Source organism: Drosophila takahashii, chromosome 3R, assembly GCF_030179915.1.
Source record: "Drosophila takahashii strain IR98-3 E-12201 chromosome 3R, DtakHiC1v2, whole genome shotgun sequence".
NCBI classification, from domain to species: domain Eukaryota; kingdom Metazoa; phylum Arthropoda; class Insecta; order Diptera; family Drosophilidae; genus Drosophila; species Drosophila takahashii.
In genome coordinates, this window is record NC_091681.1 from 14,926,311 (window position 1) to 14,945,141 (window position 18,831).

General features: G+C 37.8%; 1 protein-coding gene across 3 annotated transcripts; it reads right to left on the reverse strand.

Moving 5' to 3' along the window:
• Window positions 1–97: 97 nt before the first annotated feature.
• Window positions 98–17,442, reverse strand: red (LysM peptidoglycan-binding domain-containing protein red). Of its 3 annotated transcripts, XM_017145846.3 has the most exons (5): window positions 17,256–17,442; window positions 15,794–15,882; window positions 4,392–4,589; window positions 1,631–2,229; window positions 98–1,145 (listed from the first exon to the last, which is right to left on the reverse strand). In XM_017145846.3, the coding sequence occupies exons 2-5, from the start codon at window positions 15,839–15,841 to the stop codon at window positions 890–892; spliced, it is 1,101 nt and encodes a 366-aa protein (XP_017001335.2). In that variant the 5' UTR covers window positions 15,842–15,882; window positions 17,256–17,442; the 3' UTR covers window positions 98–889. The 3 variants fall into 3 exon arrangements, with proteins under 3 accessions (XP_017001335.2, XP_017001336.2, XP_070072911.1); XM_017145847.2 differs by lacking the exons at window positions 15,794–15,882; window positions 17,256–17,442 and adding an exon at window positions 4,787–5,114; XM_070216810.1 differs by lacking the exons at window positions 15,794–15,882; window positions 17,256–17,442 and adding an exon at window positions 4,660–4,735.
• Between the last annotated feature and the right edge of the window lie 1,389 nt (window positions 17,443–18,831).

An 18,831-nucleotide genomic window follows, 5' to 3' on the forward strand; every position in this document is an offset into this window, starting at 1 on the left:
TCTAATGGTAGTTTACATTTCCGAGGATCGACTATTTTTAATTCGCATATTGCGCATGCTCCAACACCTGGAATTCCAGTGGTTCATTAACACACAACATTTGTTCCAACACAATTCTCACTTTATTTTTATAAAACATTCTCACGTACAACATGACTTGGCTCGATATGAGTGCAGTTCGATATTGAGGTTTCTGGGATATTTAGATTGTTTTTTTGTGGTGGATGCTTGTTTTTAACAATTGAGGTTACAGTTTTTTATAGAACGGTATTTATTTTCAGTTGCGGTTTAATACTTTGGAAAGCTAAAGAATAAATTAAAATTACACGTCAACAGTTGGCCAATTTCGTGTTAGCGGTCAGAACAGTCCAGGGATTGTTGTGTTTTCTGGCGACTATATACAATTAACATTAATAATTCTCATAACTAAATTATACACAGTGTGATTAAAGCTAGAGTCATACAAAAAGTAAACATAATGGGGGGCAGGAGGGGCGGAGGACAGGAGTACAGAAGGCTTCCGGATCGGTTTGATGCGGACCAGATCGGATCTTGCAAGCAAATTGGCGGCAATTATACAGGGCTGACACAAGATCAAAAAAAAAGAAGAATGGGGGACAGAACTGCCTTGTCATCGTACTACAGGTTTGCATAGCGCAGCGCTTAGTTTAGGTTTTAGCTCAGTTACATTTATGTTTAATCGTATAGGTAAGGTATCGCGCATACGTGTCGATATATATATCATTATTTATATTACATTTAGAGTGCGGCGTTTCCGTGTGATGTAACATGCTGACAGAAGTCATCTTCCCCGATGCGCGGCAATTAAAACGAATTGTAAAATTAACTCTCAGCGTAATTAGGCTAGATTCCGACCCGCAGACGGGTGCTACAACTCAAAGAAGTCGTCCTGCTGCTTCTCCAGTCGCTTCAGCGAATTCTGGACCCGTCGCGTCTGCGTCGTGTTCAACAGGTGCGCCGTGTCCGAGGAGTTTCCGCTGCCCGTGGAGCTGTGCCGCTGAAACTGCGGAGGACGGTCGTTGTTGTTGGTCTTGTAGGAGTTGTTCAGCGGATGGCGGCGCTGCGGGAAGAAGTCGGCGCTGGCACTGATGCAGATGTCCGCATCGCTCTGACTGTTGACCAGGCTGGAAGAAATAAAATAATCCATTAGTAAATGCAGTTTAAGTAAAAGAGACGAAAGCAGAGCGGGCTTATTTGGCACCAAATCCAAAGACTTATTAAATTCATTACTTTTTACTTTCAGTACTACATTTTCTATCATTAAGTGTCGATAAACCAATACAAATTGAAGGGTAATTATTTTTTTTATTTATCGTATAATTGAAATAAGGCATTTAACATATTCCGCATTCAATTAAGATTATGATCAGACATAAATTGATTTATTTTTCTAATGACTCTTCGATAGAACTTCTGTCAGATAATTTACTTTAAAACTGATTGATTTCCGAAGTGAAACATAAACCAGAATCGACAGCTGAACGATCTTAAATTGTGATTGATTAGTTGTCAAATTATTTAAAAACCTATGTCCCATAATAACCAATAAATACATATATTTAAAATTTATTTTTGCGATATAATCATCTTATAAAACTACAATACTTACTCCTTGGAGCGCTCCACATATTTGCGCGACTCGGAAATGGTGTTGTCGATCTTGTTGAGGAAGTCGTTCATGCATTTCCGGTTCTCCTCCTCGGGCGTCATCGCGGCCACCGAGTCCAGGCTCTTGCTCTGCTTTCCGCTGCATCCGCCGTGGCCGTGCATCATGGCTGGATCCTCGTCTCCGGCCTGCACCACCAGCAGCTCCCCGGCGATGGAGTACGGCCTCTGCGGGGGCTGTTGCTGCTGCTGCTGTTGGCTGCCGCCGGAACGCGATCCTCCAGGACTTGGACAGGCGCCACTTGTGTTGCAACTGCTGCTGCTACCACTGCTGCTACTGCTGCTGCTGCTGCTAATGTCGTTGCTCTTCATGAAGCTGTTGCTGCTCTCGCTCAGATTGTTGGCATTGTTGTGCGCCTCCCGCTGGCCATTGGCGTCCGGAGTGCCCGGTGGCGTGGCCAGAACGGCATCGAAGGCGGCTATCGAGTCACCCGGCACCTGGGGATAGTACGGCGAGTTCTTCTCCACCGGAACCAAGAGAAACTGACGCAAGAACAGGCTGTCCGAGGCGAAGAGGCGGTTGGCCCGTCTTATTTGCTCCGTCTGAAATGCATACAATACATACAGGTGTGTAAATAAGTTGGAGGAGCTCATCAATTACGGGCAATTGCGCCGCTGACACATGATTGATGGATGAGATTGATCGACGGATGGATGAGCCGGCCAAGACGCATATATGGCCAATCGGGTCAAGTGGCATGCAACGATATTCTGTTTTGGCCTACAGCGACATTTCAGACTCGTCGAGTCAATAAACTTAATCTGACTTTAGGCAAATATTGGACCAGTAAATTATATGCAGCAATCTGTCAGGTAGAGAAAGAGTGTGTCTAAATAGGGGGCTGCAGCATTTTCTGGGTCTCTTGGGTCCATTGCGATAACAAGTCTGATAAACTAGGTACTAGTCTCTAGACTGACTGTCCCTTCTCACATGTCGCTATCTTCTGTTTGTCCAAGTCACTAGACGACTTATCACATCCCCCGCAGTTGTGGGAAGGTGTGGGTTCGGTCGTAAATTCCAAGAAGGAACAGAATGACATGGGGTTGGGGTTGGGGTTGGGGATGGATGGGAGTTACCCGGGCAACACATTGCCACTATTGAATCGATATATTCAAATCCCAGGGAGTTGACATTTAAAATGCAACGGGGTCGCGTGATTGCAGCACTAGTAAAGCTTCCCCAAGAGTGCAATAAATCAATGGACATGGTGAAATGAATTCGTCAAGATTCATAATTTGAAAATGATTTGGAGGGCCCTATAAAAAATAAATTAGTTGCGAGGATAGCGTGACAGTAATTGGTTTGGCCTTCCTCAAGTGGCACAAATACATTTCCAGTTACTTTTTAGACAGAATTTTTGGTTAGATCATTCTGACAAAATTGATTGATTAATTACTAAAATTTATTGACATTTAAATTTTAAAATTATTTTTTTTAGGTAGAATTATCTAAAGCTTATTTTGGCTTGAAATAAATTTGAAATACGAAAGTTCAAGGGTTGCATTCTGACATTTAAAATTCAAAAGGGTTAGCGTGTCAGCAATGGTCTTTGGAATTGTTGCAGCTAACCCTTCTTAGTGGCATAAAGTGTAGGCCAAAAAGATTTAATCAAGTTTGGAAAAGGTTAGGGTATTACAATAGAATAAAAGTAAAATCTAGGTTCTTGTGAAATTTATTCACACCAATAGTAAAATATTTAATATGCATAAAGTTAGCAATGCAACTTTTGAAAAGGCAAATTTTTTTCTATCGACAATTTGCCGTTATTTATCCGTAAATTATTCGTGAAAGAAAAAAATTTGCCGCTCAATTATTTTTAAAATTATGAGATGGGGGTGTTGATATCAACTTAGCAGAACACCCCCACTAAAGTGCCAAATTTCCAAAATCTTTTTTAATGGGAATTTGCCGTTATTTATCCGTAAATGATTCGCGAAAGAAAAAATTTTGTTGCTAAGTAGGAAATAATAACCATTAACTGGCAGAGGGGAGTAGTAAAACTAATAATTGATACTAACTAACTGGGATTACAACATAAATACAAGCCGCACTAGTGGAGCTTCCATAACGACCTGAAGAGAAAACTGTTGTAAATCTCAGGGAGTTTAAATTGGAAATACCACTGGTGCACTGTTGGAGCTTCCTTTTCAAACGGCTCAACTGCAAATGTGCAATGTCAATTTTCAACATAAATAGTGAAATTACTATGGGATACGTCTGGTTGAAAAACCAAAATTTATAACCAATTTAAATTAATTAAACTTGTTCAGGGCTTGGGTCTTAAGAGTCTATCATTCCTAGAATTTGGATTTATTAATTGACTAGTAGGAAAGATTTTTACAGATAACAGGAAAATATTGTCAATAATTGTAGTAATGTAATGTAATTTGAAATATTTTAAATTTAAAAATTTTTAATTGACAATAGGAATTTTAAATTAAATTCAAGGCAAATCTTCATTCTTCGTCCGTTTCTAAAGTTTAAAGTACGGTTAAAGCCATGAAATCGTATGGGAAATCAGTGTTTAAAGCTTCCTTTAAATATAACAGGCGGTCAAGAAAACGGCACTAAATCTTTAAAAAAAAATTGGAAAACTATTCCTGAAAGTGGTATTTTTATAAGACACACTGTATGCTTCCATATACCAATCGAATGTGGAATGGGTTGATGACTTCTCCAGAGGATTGACCCCTTCCAAACTCACCGTGCATCCGTACTTGAGGGCGATGCCCTGCAGCGTGTCCGTCTTCTCAACGATGTGCCGGATGAGGGTCTCGTTGTTCCGGAGGCTGTTGCAGCAGGTGCTCCCGTAGCGCTTCAGGGTGCGCCCGGAGTCCCGGATCGATTGCTTCTCGTTGAACATGAATTCGGAGTCATCCATGTCGGGCACGATCTCTTGGAACTGCAATGGATTCGAAAAGAGATAGTTGGATTTACAATATTAGTGATGTCATGGCCAATACGCTACGCACACACAAACACAGCAAGAATATGTAAATATGTACGTGTACTACAGACACTGATTTTTAGGGCTGTGTTGGGGCGACTAAATTAAAAAGCGATTAATTTCCGCGTTTATTAATTATTCGGCGCACTCACCCGAACGCCGCTCCTCTGCAACGGTGAATGCAACTGCAACCGTTACAGTTACTCCACCGCACCCACACACACGCGAGCGGAGCCCCCAGCTCACACACACATGGCAGGCCTTTCAAAACAGAGCGAGCGAGATGGCGAGATGGGAGAAACGGGCAGAGAGTGGGAGTGGGTGGCGAAGACGACGACCTCCCACCGATTAAACCGCCCACTTCTCACGCTGCCGATTTGATTGCGCTAATATTTGCACACGCGAGTGCCGTGGCTCTGTTTTTATTGCAATTTTTCGATCCAATCCAATTTTTTCTGTTTACTACGTTTGCTGTAGAGATGGTCTGGAATCTCGCGATACTATCGATATATTCGACAGAAGGACGTCGGAAAAGCAGCACTACCACTACGGTGGCGGGAAGTTTCAAATGAGAGAACTCGTGTTGTTGATATTTTTAATGGCTAAAAATTCAATTTCCCGTTTTGAATTGCATCAACTTGTTTTATATTCAAAAAGTGGGGAATATATGCAGTTTTAACCTTTACTTCGATTTATCCCACATTTTTAAAGATTTGTAGTCCCTTTTAAAAAATATTTTAAAAGCCCACAAATATAATGACTACAAATCGAATTTGATTGATTCATAGTGTGCTATTAATCAATGTTGAAATTTATACCTTTCTTACAAAAATATAGGTTCCCTAAAAAAGATCATCATATGATAATTCTATAATCTTTCTTGAGTAATGTATTAATTCATATAATAATTCATAATTCATTTGTGTCACAGTAATACAAATGAATTATGAATTGGAAAGTCTAATACTCTACATATTAAAAGCCGTAATTTTTACAATTTTAAATTCAATATTTCAAAAACTGCCTGGCGCTGCCACCCTGACTCAACAAATTGGCGCGCATTTCAAATGAACAGCAGTTAGCGCACTTTTATTTGCCTTTCCTTTGTCTCAAACATCCAGACATTGCTAATTTCTCAGTTTGTTAGTGTTTCACCGCCAGCGGTGGATAATTTTTTCACGTGATCCGCGTTGGCTACGTAAACCTCTCTTAATGTATTGTATATATTAAAACCTGTTTGAACAAAGCAGGTCGCCGCTGAGTTTGTTATTTTTGTTTCTGTTTCTGTTTTTGTATCTGTCCCAGCACCAACAGCTGCTGCAAATATTGAAATTAGTGGTGCCAGTGGACGACGTGCCACTGCCTGATAATTAACATGTGACTTTATTTATTAATGGTAGCTGAACATTGTATGCGCAATATTGCTGCATTATTGCAATGTGCAATTTAACTACCGCATATTTGCATTATGGGCTTTGGCCATAATGGACGCGAAACCGGGCACGTTTAAGGTCAACAACAAGCTGTTAATACACTTTGCCATGTTGTTTGGTATCTTGTACTTCTTTTGCACCAATTTTATTTGCCAGTGTTGTTGGCTTAACTATTTTTTACCGATTTTTCAATTAGTATCTTAGCCCAAAAACTATAAAAAAATATTAAAATTGTTTTCTTTTTTTATTGTATCAATATATTTCCTCCAACTGTATTCAACTATTTTTATTTTTAAATATTTGTTAAATTAAAATGATTAAAAAAATAAATATTTTGTTATTTCCTGGTTAAAAGTTAATTGTAAATTGTTGCTAATATAAAAAAAATATATATTATAAAATTAGCTCTTTAAATAGAACATATTATAATATAGCTTAATTTGCCAGCTTAGTTTTGCTTTTGTTTTAAAACTGGTGACACTATTGCCACCGTTTTGCTTTTACTTTGTATTGGGCGCCATTTATTTATGTTTGGCAAATATTTTGCAGATAAGCTGCGTAGATAACAAACACACATTGCTGTGGCAGCTGAAACTCATGCGTTCTGTGCTCTCTATAGTTTTCTGTGGGCATATACTATATGGATATAGATATATCTGGCTGATCTAAAGGGGTGAGGGTGAGGTGGTGAAACGGTCATTGACATGCGCATGCCGGCGAACAATTGTCCATTGTTCAAACCAGTCACGAGCTGCCTGCTTCGTCACTAGTTCTAACCGGGCGGAATACTCATACGCCGTGGTGTACAGTGTACACTGCGCTCGGTGACATACTGCGATTTTAATCTGGAGCTGTGGAAACTGCGGAGAAAGCTCTCACCATTGTCCATTCTGAGCACAGTGAACGAAACACCTGATTGATGATCAGCACACGATCGTACTACTATATATATTGTTATTGTGCGCGTTTATTGGCGCAGAAATGAATGTTAAATGCTTTTTGGCACTTTGGCTCTAACAGAGTCTAAAGCCCCGATATTGAGACATCAGACATGCTCGGCTGGCTGGCGCTTCTTCACTTTGTGAGTCACTAATTTGAATGAATCTGTGGATCGGATCAGCGGCGAGTTCATCGCTTGATGGGAAATTATCGTCTACGTTCAAAGAACTTCGAGTGCTGAAGGTCAAGACATTGGTCGACGGAGCCACGTTAGTCCACTTTTAGTTAGCCCGAATGGCCCATAATCAGAGCCATAAATTATCCAGCTAATGTGGCTCACACACTCATAAATTTAACGATATCGTTGGTAATCTATTTCAATTTGTTGCCTTTCAATCGCAGCTCGCAGCTGTGCGGTATGCTTTTTATTTTTTAAATTTATGGAATTGTGCAAGCGCACGAAAATTATAACCGAAGGTTAGGCATACAATAACTAACCAGGCTAGTCGGGCACTATCTTTAGTATTAATTAAAGCCACCAAAATTGGGAATTGCAAATTGATAAACAGCAAACGGTACGAATCGGGAGGAGACAACCAAAACAATTTGTATGTACGGTACGTGACTGAAAAATAAGAAGCTCCATATATCTATTCAGATAGATATTGCATGTGTTCGCGTCATTATCTGGAGCACTGGGGTTGGTTATGCTTGATATATGGGAAATACTAGCCCCACGGCCGAGATAATGCCAAACAAAGAGGTTTATTGGTAGCCAGACACGTGATTTCTTGTGGATTTTCTTGGTCACTTGATAATAAATATTGACCTGAAGATAGCTATGGCGTATAGAGATGATTCACACTGTCCTTTAGAAAAGATATAAATAATAAATCATTTTCTACCTGTTTAGGCACTATTTACTAAGTTAATCAATCCTTGGCCTAAAATATTACAGATATGAGACATTCAAGATGATTCACAATCAACTCTAAACAAAGTAAACAATGTTGCCTTTGTTAGTTGATCAATCACGGGTCTTAAACCCCCCGAACCTTGACTTAAATGCCATAAAATTTGCATTATTTTCCATCGCCTAACCTCACGCTTTGTCTTATCAGGGAATTACCGGGAAAGTCCCCAAAGAATTGACTTTTCAATGCCCCCGGGTCTTAAGTTGTCCACGGCGATATCAATGCCCCGCTTGTATAACCCGCATACGAATGCCTAGAGCCCCATAAGTCAAGTGTCCGGGTCTTAAGTGGTCTTTTCATTTAAGTTTATTTATATTTAGCGATAAATTAAATGGATGGCTCGCCGGCTCTTCGAGGGTTGTTGTTCTTACACCATTGTGGTGTAAGTACCTTTCCTAGGATATTTTATGACTAGCTACTGACTAGTATTTTGCAAATAGAAGGGAGCACTAAAGTTGTTTCTCTAAAATATTACATGCTTTTAATTACCAGTGCTACGTGCAAAATCTATCAACGTGACATTTTATGACATTTCAAATACTTTGCGAAGAAACAAAAATGATTGTGTATCAGTACCTCGTAATAAGTTATCATCGGGAGTATTAACTATAAGGTTTTTGATGTAATGATCTTGAGAAATAAGAAAGTATTTTAATACACTTTTTTGAACTACAAAACTTTGGATTGATAACTCAGTGGTAAACCGAGCTTATGGGTATTTTCGAATGATATTCTTTTTGTGGCTTTGCGGTTGGCAGTTTTTTCCACCAAAGAGTATGGAAAAATTCTTTGCCTTGTGTGCAACCCATTTAGTGAAAAATACTTTCAAGAACTTCAAATACTCTAACAATTGCTCAAGTTTACTAGACAAGTGGGAAATGAAACCCTTCAAATTATCAATCTCTATAAACGTTGTTTTATTTCTTAATGACGATGCACTTAGGCGTGTGATTGATTGTCCGTTCGCTTGGTTTCATAATACTCATATGTAAGTATGTGGCTGGTGTATGTCATTAAAAACATCTGAGAAGCCATCAAATGACTATCAATATGATTTATTCAACTATTAATTATATGCCTACAACGACTTGAGTTCTTATTTTTTAGTGTTTGCCTTGGTTTTTTTCACAAAATGGATGGGCCGACAATGGGGGTTTTTGTTTTTACAATTCTCATTGTTTTGGGGTGACAAATTAGTTGCTGATAAGATTGCCGCCTTTGTTCGAAGAAGAGGGTGCAGCCTACGTTTATGATCAATATAAGGTGCGATCAAAGATATAGGTACGCCGAACAATGCACATACAAGTAAATTTTACTGAGTCTCGGAATTTTACGCCTTGGGTCCCCAAATCGTTCGATCAGCACGTTCAGATTCTGATAAGACTTCTGTGTGAAAGTCAAGGCTAGTCCCCCACACAAATCGAGACAAATGTTTAGACAAAGAGCCCAAATATTCGGTATATTTGTTCTCATACAAATGCTGACTTATCTCTGTCTCTTTTCGGGGTTGTTTTCCCATTTTTATGCTGATTATTCGTATTTATAAGACTGCCCTCTCGCCGTCGCCGTCACAATCAAAACAATATCAATCGTAAAGTTTCTGTAGATTGACGCCTTATTCAAAGCAATTCGAACCGGTTGCAGCCGCTTCGTTGGACAAAAACTTAAATATAGAAAATCAGTAATCGCAAATAAAGCCACAATGAAAAAATAGAATATCCAAAAAAGACAAAAATCCCAACGAAAACCAGTCTTTAAATCACACTGTGCAACAGGAAGCTAAACCGCGATCAATAATTATTGCCGAGAATGGCAAAGAGTTTGAACTGACTCACTGGCATCCCCCGAGATGAACTTGGGGGTTTCGCACTTTCAAGAGTCTCTTGACAACCCGCAGAAAAGCGCTGATTTTACTTTGGTGCCACGAGGTATCATTTAAATAAAATAATAAAAATGTTCTCCCCGTTTTTATATACAGCTTACACTGTGAAACAAATACATCTCCTAGAACTTTTGCTGTTTATTCGATTAAATCCCTCTAATCAGTTTTCGTGACTTAACTATTGGGACTTAATTTATGTATTATGGCCTGAATATGCCCTTGTAGTATAATTGTTTTTGTTGTATAATTGTTATATCTTTGCAGAGGGTATTATAATTTCAGTCAGAAGTTTGCAACGCAGTGTATATATATATTCAACTTTCTTCATCAAAAAATATTAGAGCAAGAATTTCTTGATAATAACCGCTCGTTAACTACATTTAGTGTTTTTCTCTTTAATTTAGTTTTTACGAACACATTCGTACTTTTCCAGCTTTGAAATAAAACATTTTGAAGGCAGAATCATTTAGTTAGTTGCCGGAAATGGACGCTTCAATTTTTGGGACCTGTTGTATTGTATTCCTGGTGTTCCTGGGACTTCTTTTCCCGCAACCCACTACTGGATTCGACCTTGCACAAATGTCCTTAATACGTGAGAAACCTGTCTTTCATATAATATCCGGTACAACAACAACTGAAGCTACAAGAAATAAGCCTAACCCATTCCCTGGAGGGCCAAAATTCTAAAGCGAAAACAACGGAAAATGTCCAGCTTATCGTTTATTATGACTATGGATGGCGTCCACGTAGTGACGAAGCGCAGCAGAAGAGTGTTAAAAAATAAAGAACAACACAACACAATTACCTGGTTTTTATTTTTAACTCGTTGCCCTCAAGTTACTCCTACACACAAAAAATTTTGATCGGTAAAATTTACCTATACGGATAGTTACGTAACTATAATAAATAGTTTTTGCTTTGGGTGTGTTTCCTTGTTAATTGTGTGAATTTGTTGTTGTGAAAGTAACTATTTAATTGGTAGAATTGACAATTATTGTGGTTGGGAACTGTTTGACAATTATATTGGTTAATTTTACTTCGTTTTTTTTGTGTGCCTAGTAAAAAGCACTGCAATATAAAGTGTCCCGTGGTTTAAACTTAAAACTCTCAGTTCGTTTAATTTAAACATTAAAAAAAATGAGCCCTATAAATAATCGCTCTGGCTCTCAAAATTGATAAGAAAAAATTTATAACGTTTCGGCTTTGAACAGAATACATTCTATGTATTTAGTTCGTTGGTCGAATTACACGCGTAAATTTTTGGGACCTGTTGTTAGGTAAACATATTGCATATTTGTTGTATAATTTTTCTGCTTGAAATATCTTATATTTAGAGATCATCAAAAAACTTTGGAGCTAGAATTTCTTGATAATAAACACTCGTTAAATACATTTATTGTTTCTCTCTTTAACTTAGTTCTGCCGAATTGATAAGAACCGAATCGTACTTTTCCATCTTGGAATTAAAACATTTCAAAGGCAGAATCATTCAGTTAGTTGCTCAAAATGGACGTGTCAATTCGTGGGACCTGTTATATCGTATTCCTGATGTTCCTGGGACTCCTTTTCGCTCAAATCACTGCGGAATTCGACCCCAGAAGTGTAACAATTGTTCCAGAGAAACCCCAAAATCACACTGGTTGGTCAGGAAACGTACCATTCGGTGTAGGTAAAAGGGGCTGAAGTGAAATCAACAGAAAATGTCCAGCTTATCGCTTATTATCACTATGAACGGCAGTCCACATAGTGACGAAGCGCACCTGGAAAGTGTTAAAAAATAAAAAACAACACATAACATTCAACTGGTTTTCATTTTTAACTCGTTGCTCTTCGAGTAAAGGGAACTCATTTTTTACCGAAATTATTAAGTTATTGGTAGAGTAAAAAGAACTCCCATATAAAGTGCCCTGTGGTTTCAACTTAAAACTCTCAGTTCATTTATTTAAATAAACTTTTTGAAAAAGAGAGCCCAGATCTACTTGACTGAAAACGCTCTTTGCGCTTTTAATTTTGTTCTCCTAATTGATAAGAAGCAATTCCCAATGTTCCAGCTTTGAATTGAAATAAATTACAGTCAGAAATATTTAGTTCGTTGAGCGAAATGGACCCACCATTTTTATTGATCTGTTGAATCGTGTTCCTCTTGTTTCTGGGACATCTTTCGGCGGCACCACCGAAGTTTAACCCTGAGGAGATTGACATAAGGTTCCCACCACCCCCATTTCTCCCCCTACGGGGAAATCCACTGCGCGGCCAACGGATATCGTCTTTTGAGGTTGAGGTTGAGGCTGACTTGAGTCCTGAGGATCTCCACGGTCACGCGTTGGGCGGAAAGATTCATTACCCAGGATGAGGTAAAAAGGGACGTACAAAATAGCAGATGCGCAAACAAAAGCTTAGCTTTATCAAAAATGGGTATAGAAAAACCCAAGCATTTAAGTGCATTTTATTTTTCATTTTTTACTGTTAAATTAATCTTTTGCAAAATTTTTAAATATTTTAAATATATATGTCACCGTCAACAAAAATGTTGACGTGGAGATCTTAAAAAATATATAAGTATGATTATTGACATTGGTAAATTACCAAATATTAACCAAATATTTTGCAAAGGTTTTTTGTATTGATAAGGAAAGTTGATTTTATTGTCTGGCTGTGACTTGAGAGCGAATCATCAGACTAATTTCGTTTGTCGATCGAAATGGACACGTCTTTTGTTGCGATCTTTTGGATCGCATTACTGTTGTACCTGGGACATCTTAAGGCGGATCCACTGAAGGTTAACCCTGAGAGAACTAACCCAACGATCCGGCCGCCCCTAGAGAAAAACTTGGAAGAATCCACCACGGAGTTCGATGCTGATACGGTTAACATGAGTCCTGAGCCTCCCGGCAATCAATCGTTCTGGCATCCCCCATTTGGAGGAAAAGGTTAGATCATTCCGGGCCAGAAGCGTAACCAACGGAACGCATCAAGTTTAAAGTTTATAATAAACATTATATAATCATTCAAGCATTTCACTGGCGTTTAATTTTGAAGATTAATGTATGGGCTATGTAAAACGTATAACGTATAAACATTCTTTATCACCAGTAAAAGGAAGTACATATACATAAGTGGCAGAATGTTGGCATTGAACAGGTCATCAGGTTGAGATTTCCGTTGATAGCAAAGAAAGATGATGGTAAAGAATCATCACTGTTCATTCATTATAGTTTAAACATTCCGCTGAGTAGCTACTGGGAATATTAAACTTATAGAACTATTAAAAAAAATATTATAATACTAGATTTCTTTCATTCATGTGATATACAATGAGGGTGGAGTAATAGGCACCAAACGACAACTTAAACTTTTGCGCGTGACCCAAATTGATGTTGGACTTAATTATACCTAAAGTTATCGCCAAATAACCGTGAGTAATAGACCAACCTCGTTTTGTTAGGCCGCCCGCATGCAAACAATTACCAAATCAGAGGGACTTTCGGTTCGCTGCAGGTGCGGAGCAGTTAACTGATTAACGAAGGCCAAAACCACCACCCACAGCTGGCCAACATGGTCGCAATCAGTCGAAGAGTTACACCTGTATTTAAATGTAAATGTGCCAGTCGAGTGAAATACAGACATATGTTATGTCTGATGTGTGGCCTATCGCATGTCTAACTGAAGGACAAAGTTGGATGGGGCTTTATTTTTCTTCTTTTTTGTGGGATTGCAGAAGGTAAAAACTCAACTGCAAGATGGCCGCAGAAAACCGGATGAGGTGCATTGAACCCTCCGAAGAAGACGATCTCGATCTCGCCAAGGTTAAGGATATTTTTAGAAGACCAAATGGAATGCGACGCGAAGCATGAATTAACTTTATACTTTGTACAATGTGCATTGGCCCAATTAGCAGCTGCAGTCAGCGTATAAAATGCATTTTGTGCTCGCTTCAACTTGTTGTTCTCGCTTTCAACACGGAGAAAAATATGTTCTTTATTATATAAAATTATTTAAAAAAATAAAGAAATTTAGTATTTTAAAATCAAGTTTAAATATATTCAAAATGTCAGGTTAAAATGACACAGATTAGATAACCAGTTTTAATGGTTTAATTATCAAAATAACCTGAAGAAAGTCTGTTTGAAATATCAAAATAATATCACCCCCATTCTAAAATATATCCAAATACGTCATTGAATACATTAAGATCAAACCGCTTTTGATAATTATTTTTTGTGCAAAAAGCATTATAATAAATTCTGGTTTTTCGTTAGGAAAAAGTTTTAAATATTATCTATCCATTCAAAACATTGCAAAATATATGTTTGGTTATATCAAAATCATACAAAGTTCTGGTTGTTTCCTAAACAATTTTGGAGATTTTTCCTCTGTGCAATGGTTGTGCTGCACTGCTATTTTTCCACACTGGTACGCTCATTGGCCAATTGCACTTCAACCGGAGAGCCGCATAAGTTGGTGGCTGTAGCTGTGGCTGCTTTTGGCCAGATGTACTCGTTGTTGGCTTACTCATCGCGTTGGTTCGCTGGCCACGATCTTAGCACACTTTGGTGGCATTCGCATTCGGATTGGCAATCGCAATAGCATATTCGCACACTCGTAGTAGAGTATACCGAAAAAATAACTAAATAAAACGACACCAGATAGAGAGTGAAGGAAAAGAAGCCGAGGAATCGGAATCGAAAGAGTAGCGCTCATTCAGAGTGGGTTTTTCTTGGGTAATGCGAGACCATTTCGACATGATCGTGTTTCACAGAATAATTTATTATTTTGTTTGGCTGTTGCCGAGTGTCTTTTGGCCAGGTCTTTCTTAAATGCGGTTAAGCACTCGGGCTTCACAGACAGTTCCCCTCCCCTCCCAACGAGCCAAGTTCTTACCGGCGATCGAGGTGTTTGTCTTGGGGGGACACATAATAGGGGTCAGAATAGTAAGATTGTTTTATCAAAAGCATTGGTTTATTATTTAAGGGAAAGAAATGTTTTGTGCTAACTGAAAAAAAAAAATAATTTTTTTTTTATTTTATCAGATGTTATTTAAATAGTAATTGGTCGACCCAAAATTGTCTATTTTAAACTTTATGACATAGAGACTATTTTCTTGCCCTCAGCTGTCTTGCATTTGCTTAGACCCCGGCTCGAAAGCCACAACTTGAAGCCAAGAGCTAACGACCGCTTATTGCCGTGACTCCACAGCCTTTCGCATTCTCCCCGACCACGCGAATCCGCGACTGTAGAAAAGGTGCACAAAAAATATTAATGATCAGACAAAGAGCCAACAGAAGTTGGGTTCGTTTCTGCAAGAAAGCCAAAGCCACAGTATTGTCGTCATCTTAACCGATTGCCACAGGCAAAAACATTTCGAGTGGTAAAAGCCGTTAAGACGAGATTGTTGGAAGTCCCATAAGAATAATATCTAAGATCTATATATTTGAGAGAGGTCAGAGATTTCTTAAGAGTCACACAAAAGTTATAAGCCCATCTATCCATTTATTTAGGGAGCAGCAATATTGCAAACATATTACAAATATTTTTGGTTTATTTGCCACTTTTATTCTCTAGAAACAAAGTCAATTTTAAACTACTGTAAAAATGCTTAGCAAGTTCACACTTTTTGTTCTACCGATAAATGTTAAAATAAATAGTTTTCTAAATAAACACCACAAATTAGCAGAATATGGAGTAACATGTTTAGGATTTGTATATCCCCCTCAGCTTTTGTGTCTTTTGTTCAGATTGATTTGTAAGTCGTTTTGCCACCTTACAATTGTAATTCCATTTGTAATTTGTATACACCTTAATTGTAAGCCGATTGTCGGCTTCCTGTTGTCTCTTGAGCTCACAATAATTATGAATTTGTAAGTGGATTGACAACTAGCCTTGAAGGTTTACCTTCCCTAGAGCTACAATATTATTAACTCGATTGCTTACCTGCGAATGCAGCTTCCAATCTTTGTAGGCCTTTACAATGTAATCCATTTCCGCGAATTTGTCTGTTTTTCTGCTTATTACTGGATCGCCTGCATTGAAGAACATAAAAAAAACTCAGTACGGTCACTCCACTCACTGATAATAATTAATATTATTTTATTTTTTATTCTACGTCTGTCGCATAATCAGCTGAATATATTTCCACAATTATGAAACAATTAACCGCTGTTCGTGGGGATTTTTATCTGTTTTTTTCTTGGCCTTTTTTTCGGTGGCTGCAATCAAACATCGTTGTGCAATTTCCGAGTAATTATTTAACTGACTTTACTTTAGTTTAGGCTTTTTCGCTCTAGTCAAGGCTGGCAACAAAAAATCTCTTGATTTTCCTCTTTCGTTTCTTTCTGTTTTTTTTTCGAGTCTTTGCACTTGTGCAAATCTCCAGAGCTTGTGGGCGTGTGTGTATGTGGGAGTGTGTGCGAGAGTGGGAGTGTGCCGGTGACGTGTTTGAGTGGGTACAGTCAAGCTTCTCCATATAGCACTTTAGAAGGACATTAAAAAATTTAAATAAAATTTGCATTGTTCGTTTTGTTATTTGGAATTTTAAAGAAAATTCGTTGTACATTAGAAATAATTTTTAAATTTATGTTTATTGTTGTAAGGAAATAATTTTATGTTCAATTATTTTAAATTATAAAATTTGAAGCATTAATAATTTAAATAATATTAATAATTTAATGATTTTTTAAAATTTATTTTGATAATTTTATTTTACAGCAATAAAAGATTTTGAATTTAGATTTGAATTATTTTTTGATTTTTTATCTATCTGTTTAAAGGTTTTTCAAACATAAGTTGATTGGCTTTAAAATGTTGATTTATTTAAATAGAAACTTGAACAATAGAGGCTCAAAGATCGATTTATGTCGGAAAGAATAATAAAATCAAAGCTCTTGTGGAATTCCGGGCTACAGAAGTTGGACTGTACAAATGTGAATTTGTTTTCCGGCTGCGACAAATGGAAATGTGTGTGTACCGCCTTTCGTGATCTTTTGCCAGTTGACTTTTTGTGTTACTTTTTATCTAGACAAAAATGTTCACCAGTTTTTAGGATTTTTATTTTTATTTTTCTTTTTATAATATTAATTCCGACTGGCGACTGACGACTGGCGACGACGACCGTTCGTGTTGATGCTGTTACTTAAGTTATTAAATTAATTGTTGTTGTGTCTGTGGGACAGCGGGCAGCCTTTGTTTTTTGTTTATTATTTTTTGTCACAATGCAAATGAGTACGGCGAACCGAGTGTAAATACACACAATTGAGGCTTTATGCCGACCAGATGCTCGCATGGCAACAACAATCGTAAGCGTTCTCTAACTTTTAGTTGTTGTGTGTATATTTCACTTAATAGCAACTCTTCTTTTATTATGTATATATTTTATTTTTTCCTTTTCGGCACTCACAAACACACAGATACAAAGGCAGCGGCGACGACGACGACGGAGGCGGCGACAACGCGATATTATATACTTTTTTTCCAGCTTTTTCGCAGCTAAGCGGAGGCACTAACTAATTTAACTAAGCCAAAACAACTAAGAGCGCAGCAGGCGAGCGACCAACTCCAAGCAGCACTCAAAAACAAGTGACTGCTGAAATGCTGAACCACTGAACAACTGAACAACCGACGAGCGATCGCCAAAAGCTGGAGCTCCCTCTCTCTGTTGGGCCCGTCAATTCTCTTACATATTCCAGAAGACTCTCTTCCGGGCCTCTCGCAGCTTGAGCGGTTTCGGTTTCTTCGGCTGGAATTGAAGAATGGAATAGTCGTATTATTGGAAGTACACACAAGTACCCATACCCATACCATACCGTTGGTAAATATGGGTTTACTGCTGTTATTCACTTCCCGCCAGTCATTACTTTTCCAAGTACCATACGGGCCTGGGCCTGGGAGTTCGTTAAATGATTGTGCCTAATTCGAGTGATAATGGTGATAGCAAACACGTTGGACTAGCCAGCGGAAAGAGAACATGGTGCAGGTACAGAGGGCACCGCGATATAGTGATCTATATCATTTGATTTATTTTAAACAGATTATCTTAAGATAATCACTTATAAAGCATAGATATTATACACCTACTTAAGAAATATAAACCATTTTGTTATATAAAATACACATTGTATTCCTATCTGTGCGGTAGACAATTAAAACTTTGATGCATTTTAAATTGTGAATCTTGATTGCAAAAAATACTTGGATGTATTCATAGGGGAATTCCTCACACATATATTTAGAAAAGAAGAAAAATAATCGTGATTGTTTCCGAAAATATATATTTTAATATTGTACCTTTGCTTGTTACTAAGGAAATACTTTTTATTTCGCCTTTAAATTTTAAATTGCAATCAAAAGTTCCTTAAAAATGCAGTTCAACCAACTTAATGGCCTTTTTTTGTGGTTTTATATACATTATTTAAAAAAAAAGTCCCTTACAACTTTTATGCCTGTAAGAACAGTTTAAAAATATTACTCATACGCAGTGATGACCCTTATATAACTACTTTGCTGGAATATGTTTAAAGACTATTCTACAAAGTAATAGACAGCATTTCCAATAATAAAGATAATAAAATATTAATTATCATTCTAAAATATTAATTATAATTACTATACTATTATAGACAGCACTTACTGTACGCACATAAACATGTGTACCCGCAAACTAGTGATAATCATCTAAGCAGCTCTCTCCGCTTTTCTGCCGCTCTCCCTGATTATTAAATGATAACTGGATGACGGTGACAGGTGCACAGGTATAGTGATTACCTTGCTCCTCGCGTTTTCAATGTGGTTTTTGTGCTTTTTTTCAGTGGTTTTTGCTCAGTTCGTCATTGGCTTAATTAGCATGCATGATAAGCCCACGATCTGGGGAGGAATCCCTTTTTTGAAGCGATGAGCAGGGAATTTTCCAGCCACGGACGTCATCATTTGCATTGCAGATTGCGCCAAAGTTCGAAAACTATTTTTAGAAATCCGGT

What these genes read in the sequence shown, in the direction of transcription:
- red (XM_017145846.3), bottom strand. Translation starts at nt 15,841, where the DNA reads ATGGATTACATTGTAAAGGCCTACAAAGATTGGAAGCTGCATTCGCAG. An exon ending in ATTGGAAGCTGCATTCGCAG is followed by an intron (nt 4,590 to 15,793) that starts GTAAGCAATCGA and finishes AATCCATTGCAG; the next exon opens with TTCCAAGAGATCGTGCCCGA. An exon ending in TATGTGGAGCGCTCCAAGGA is followed by an intron (nt 1,146 to 1,630) that starts GTAAGTATTGTA and finishes TATTTCTTCCAG; the next exon opens with CCTGGTCAACAGTCAGAGCG.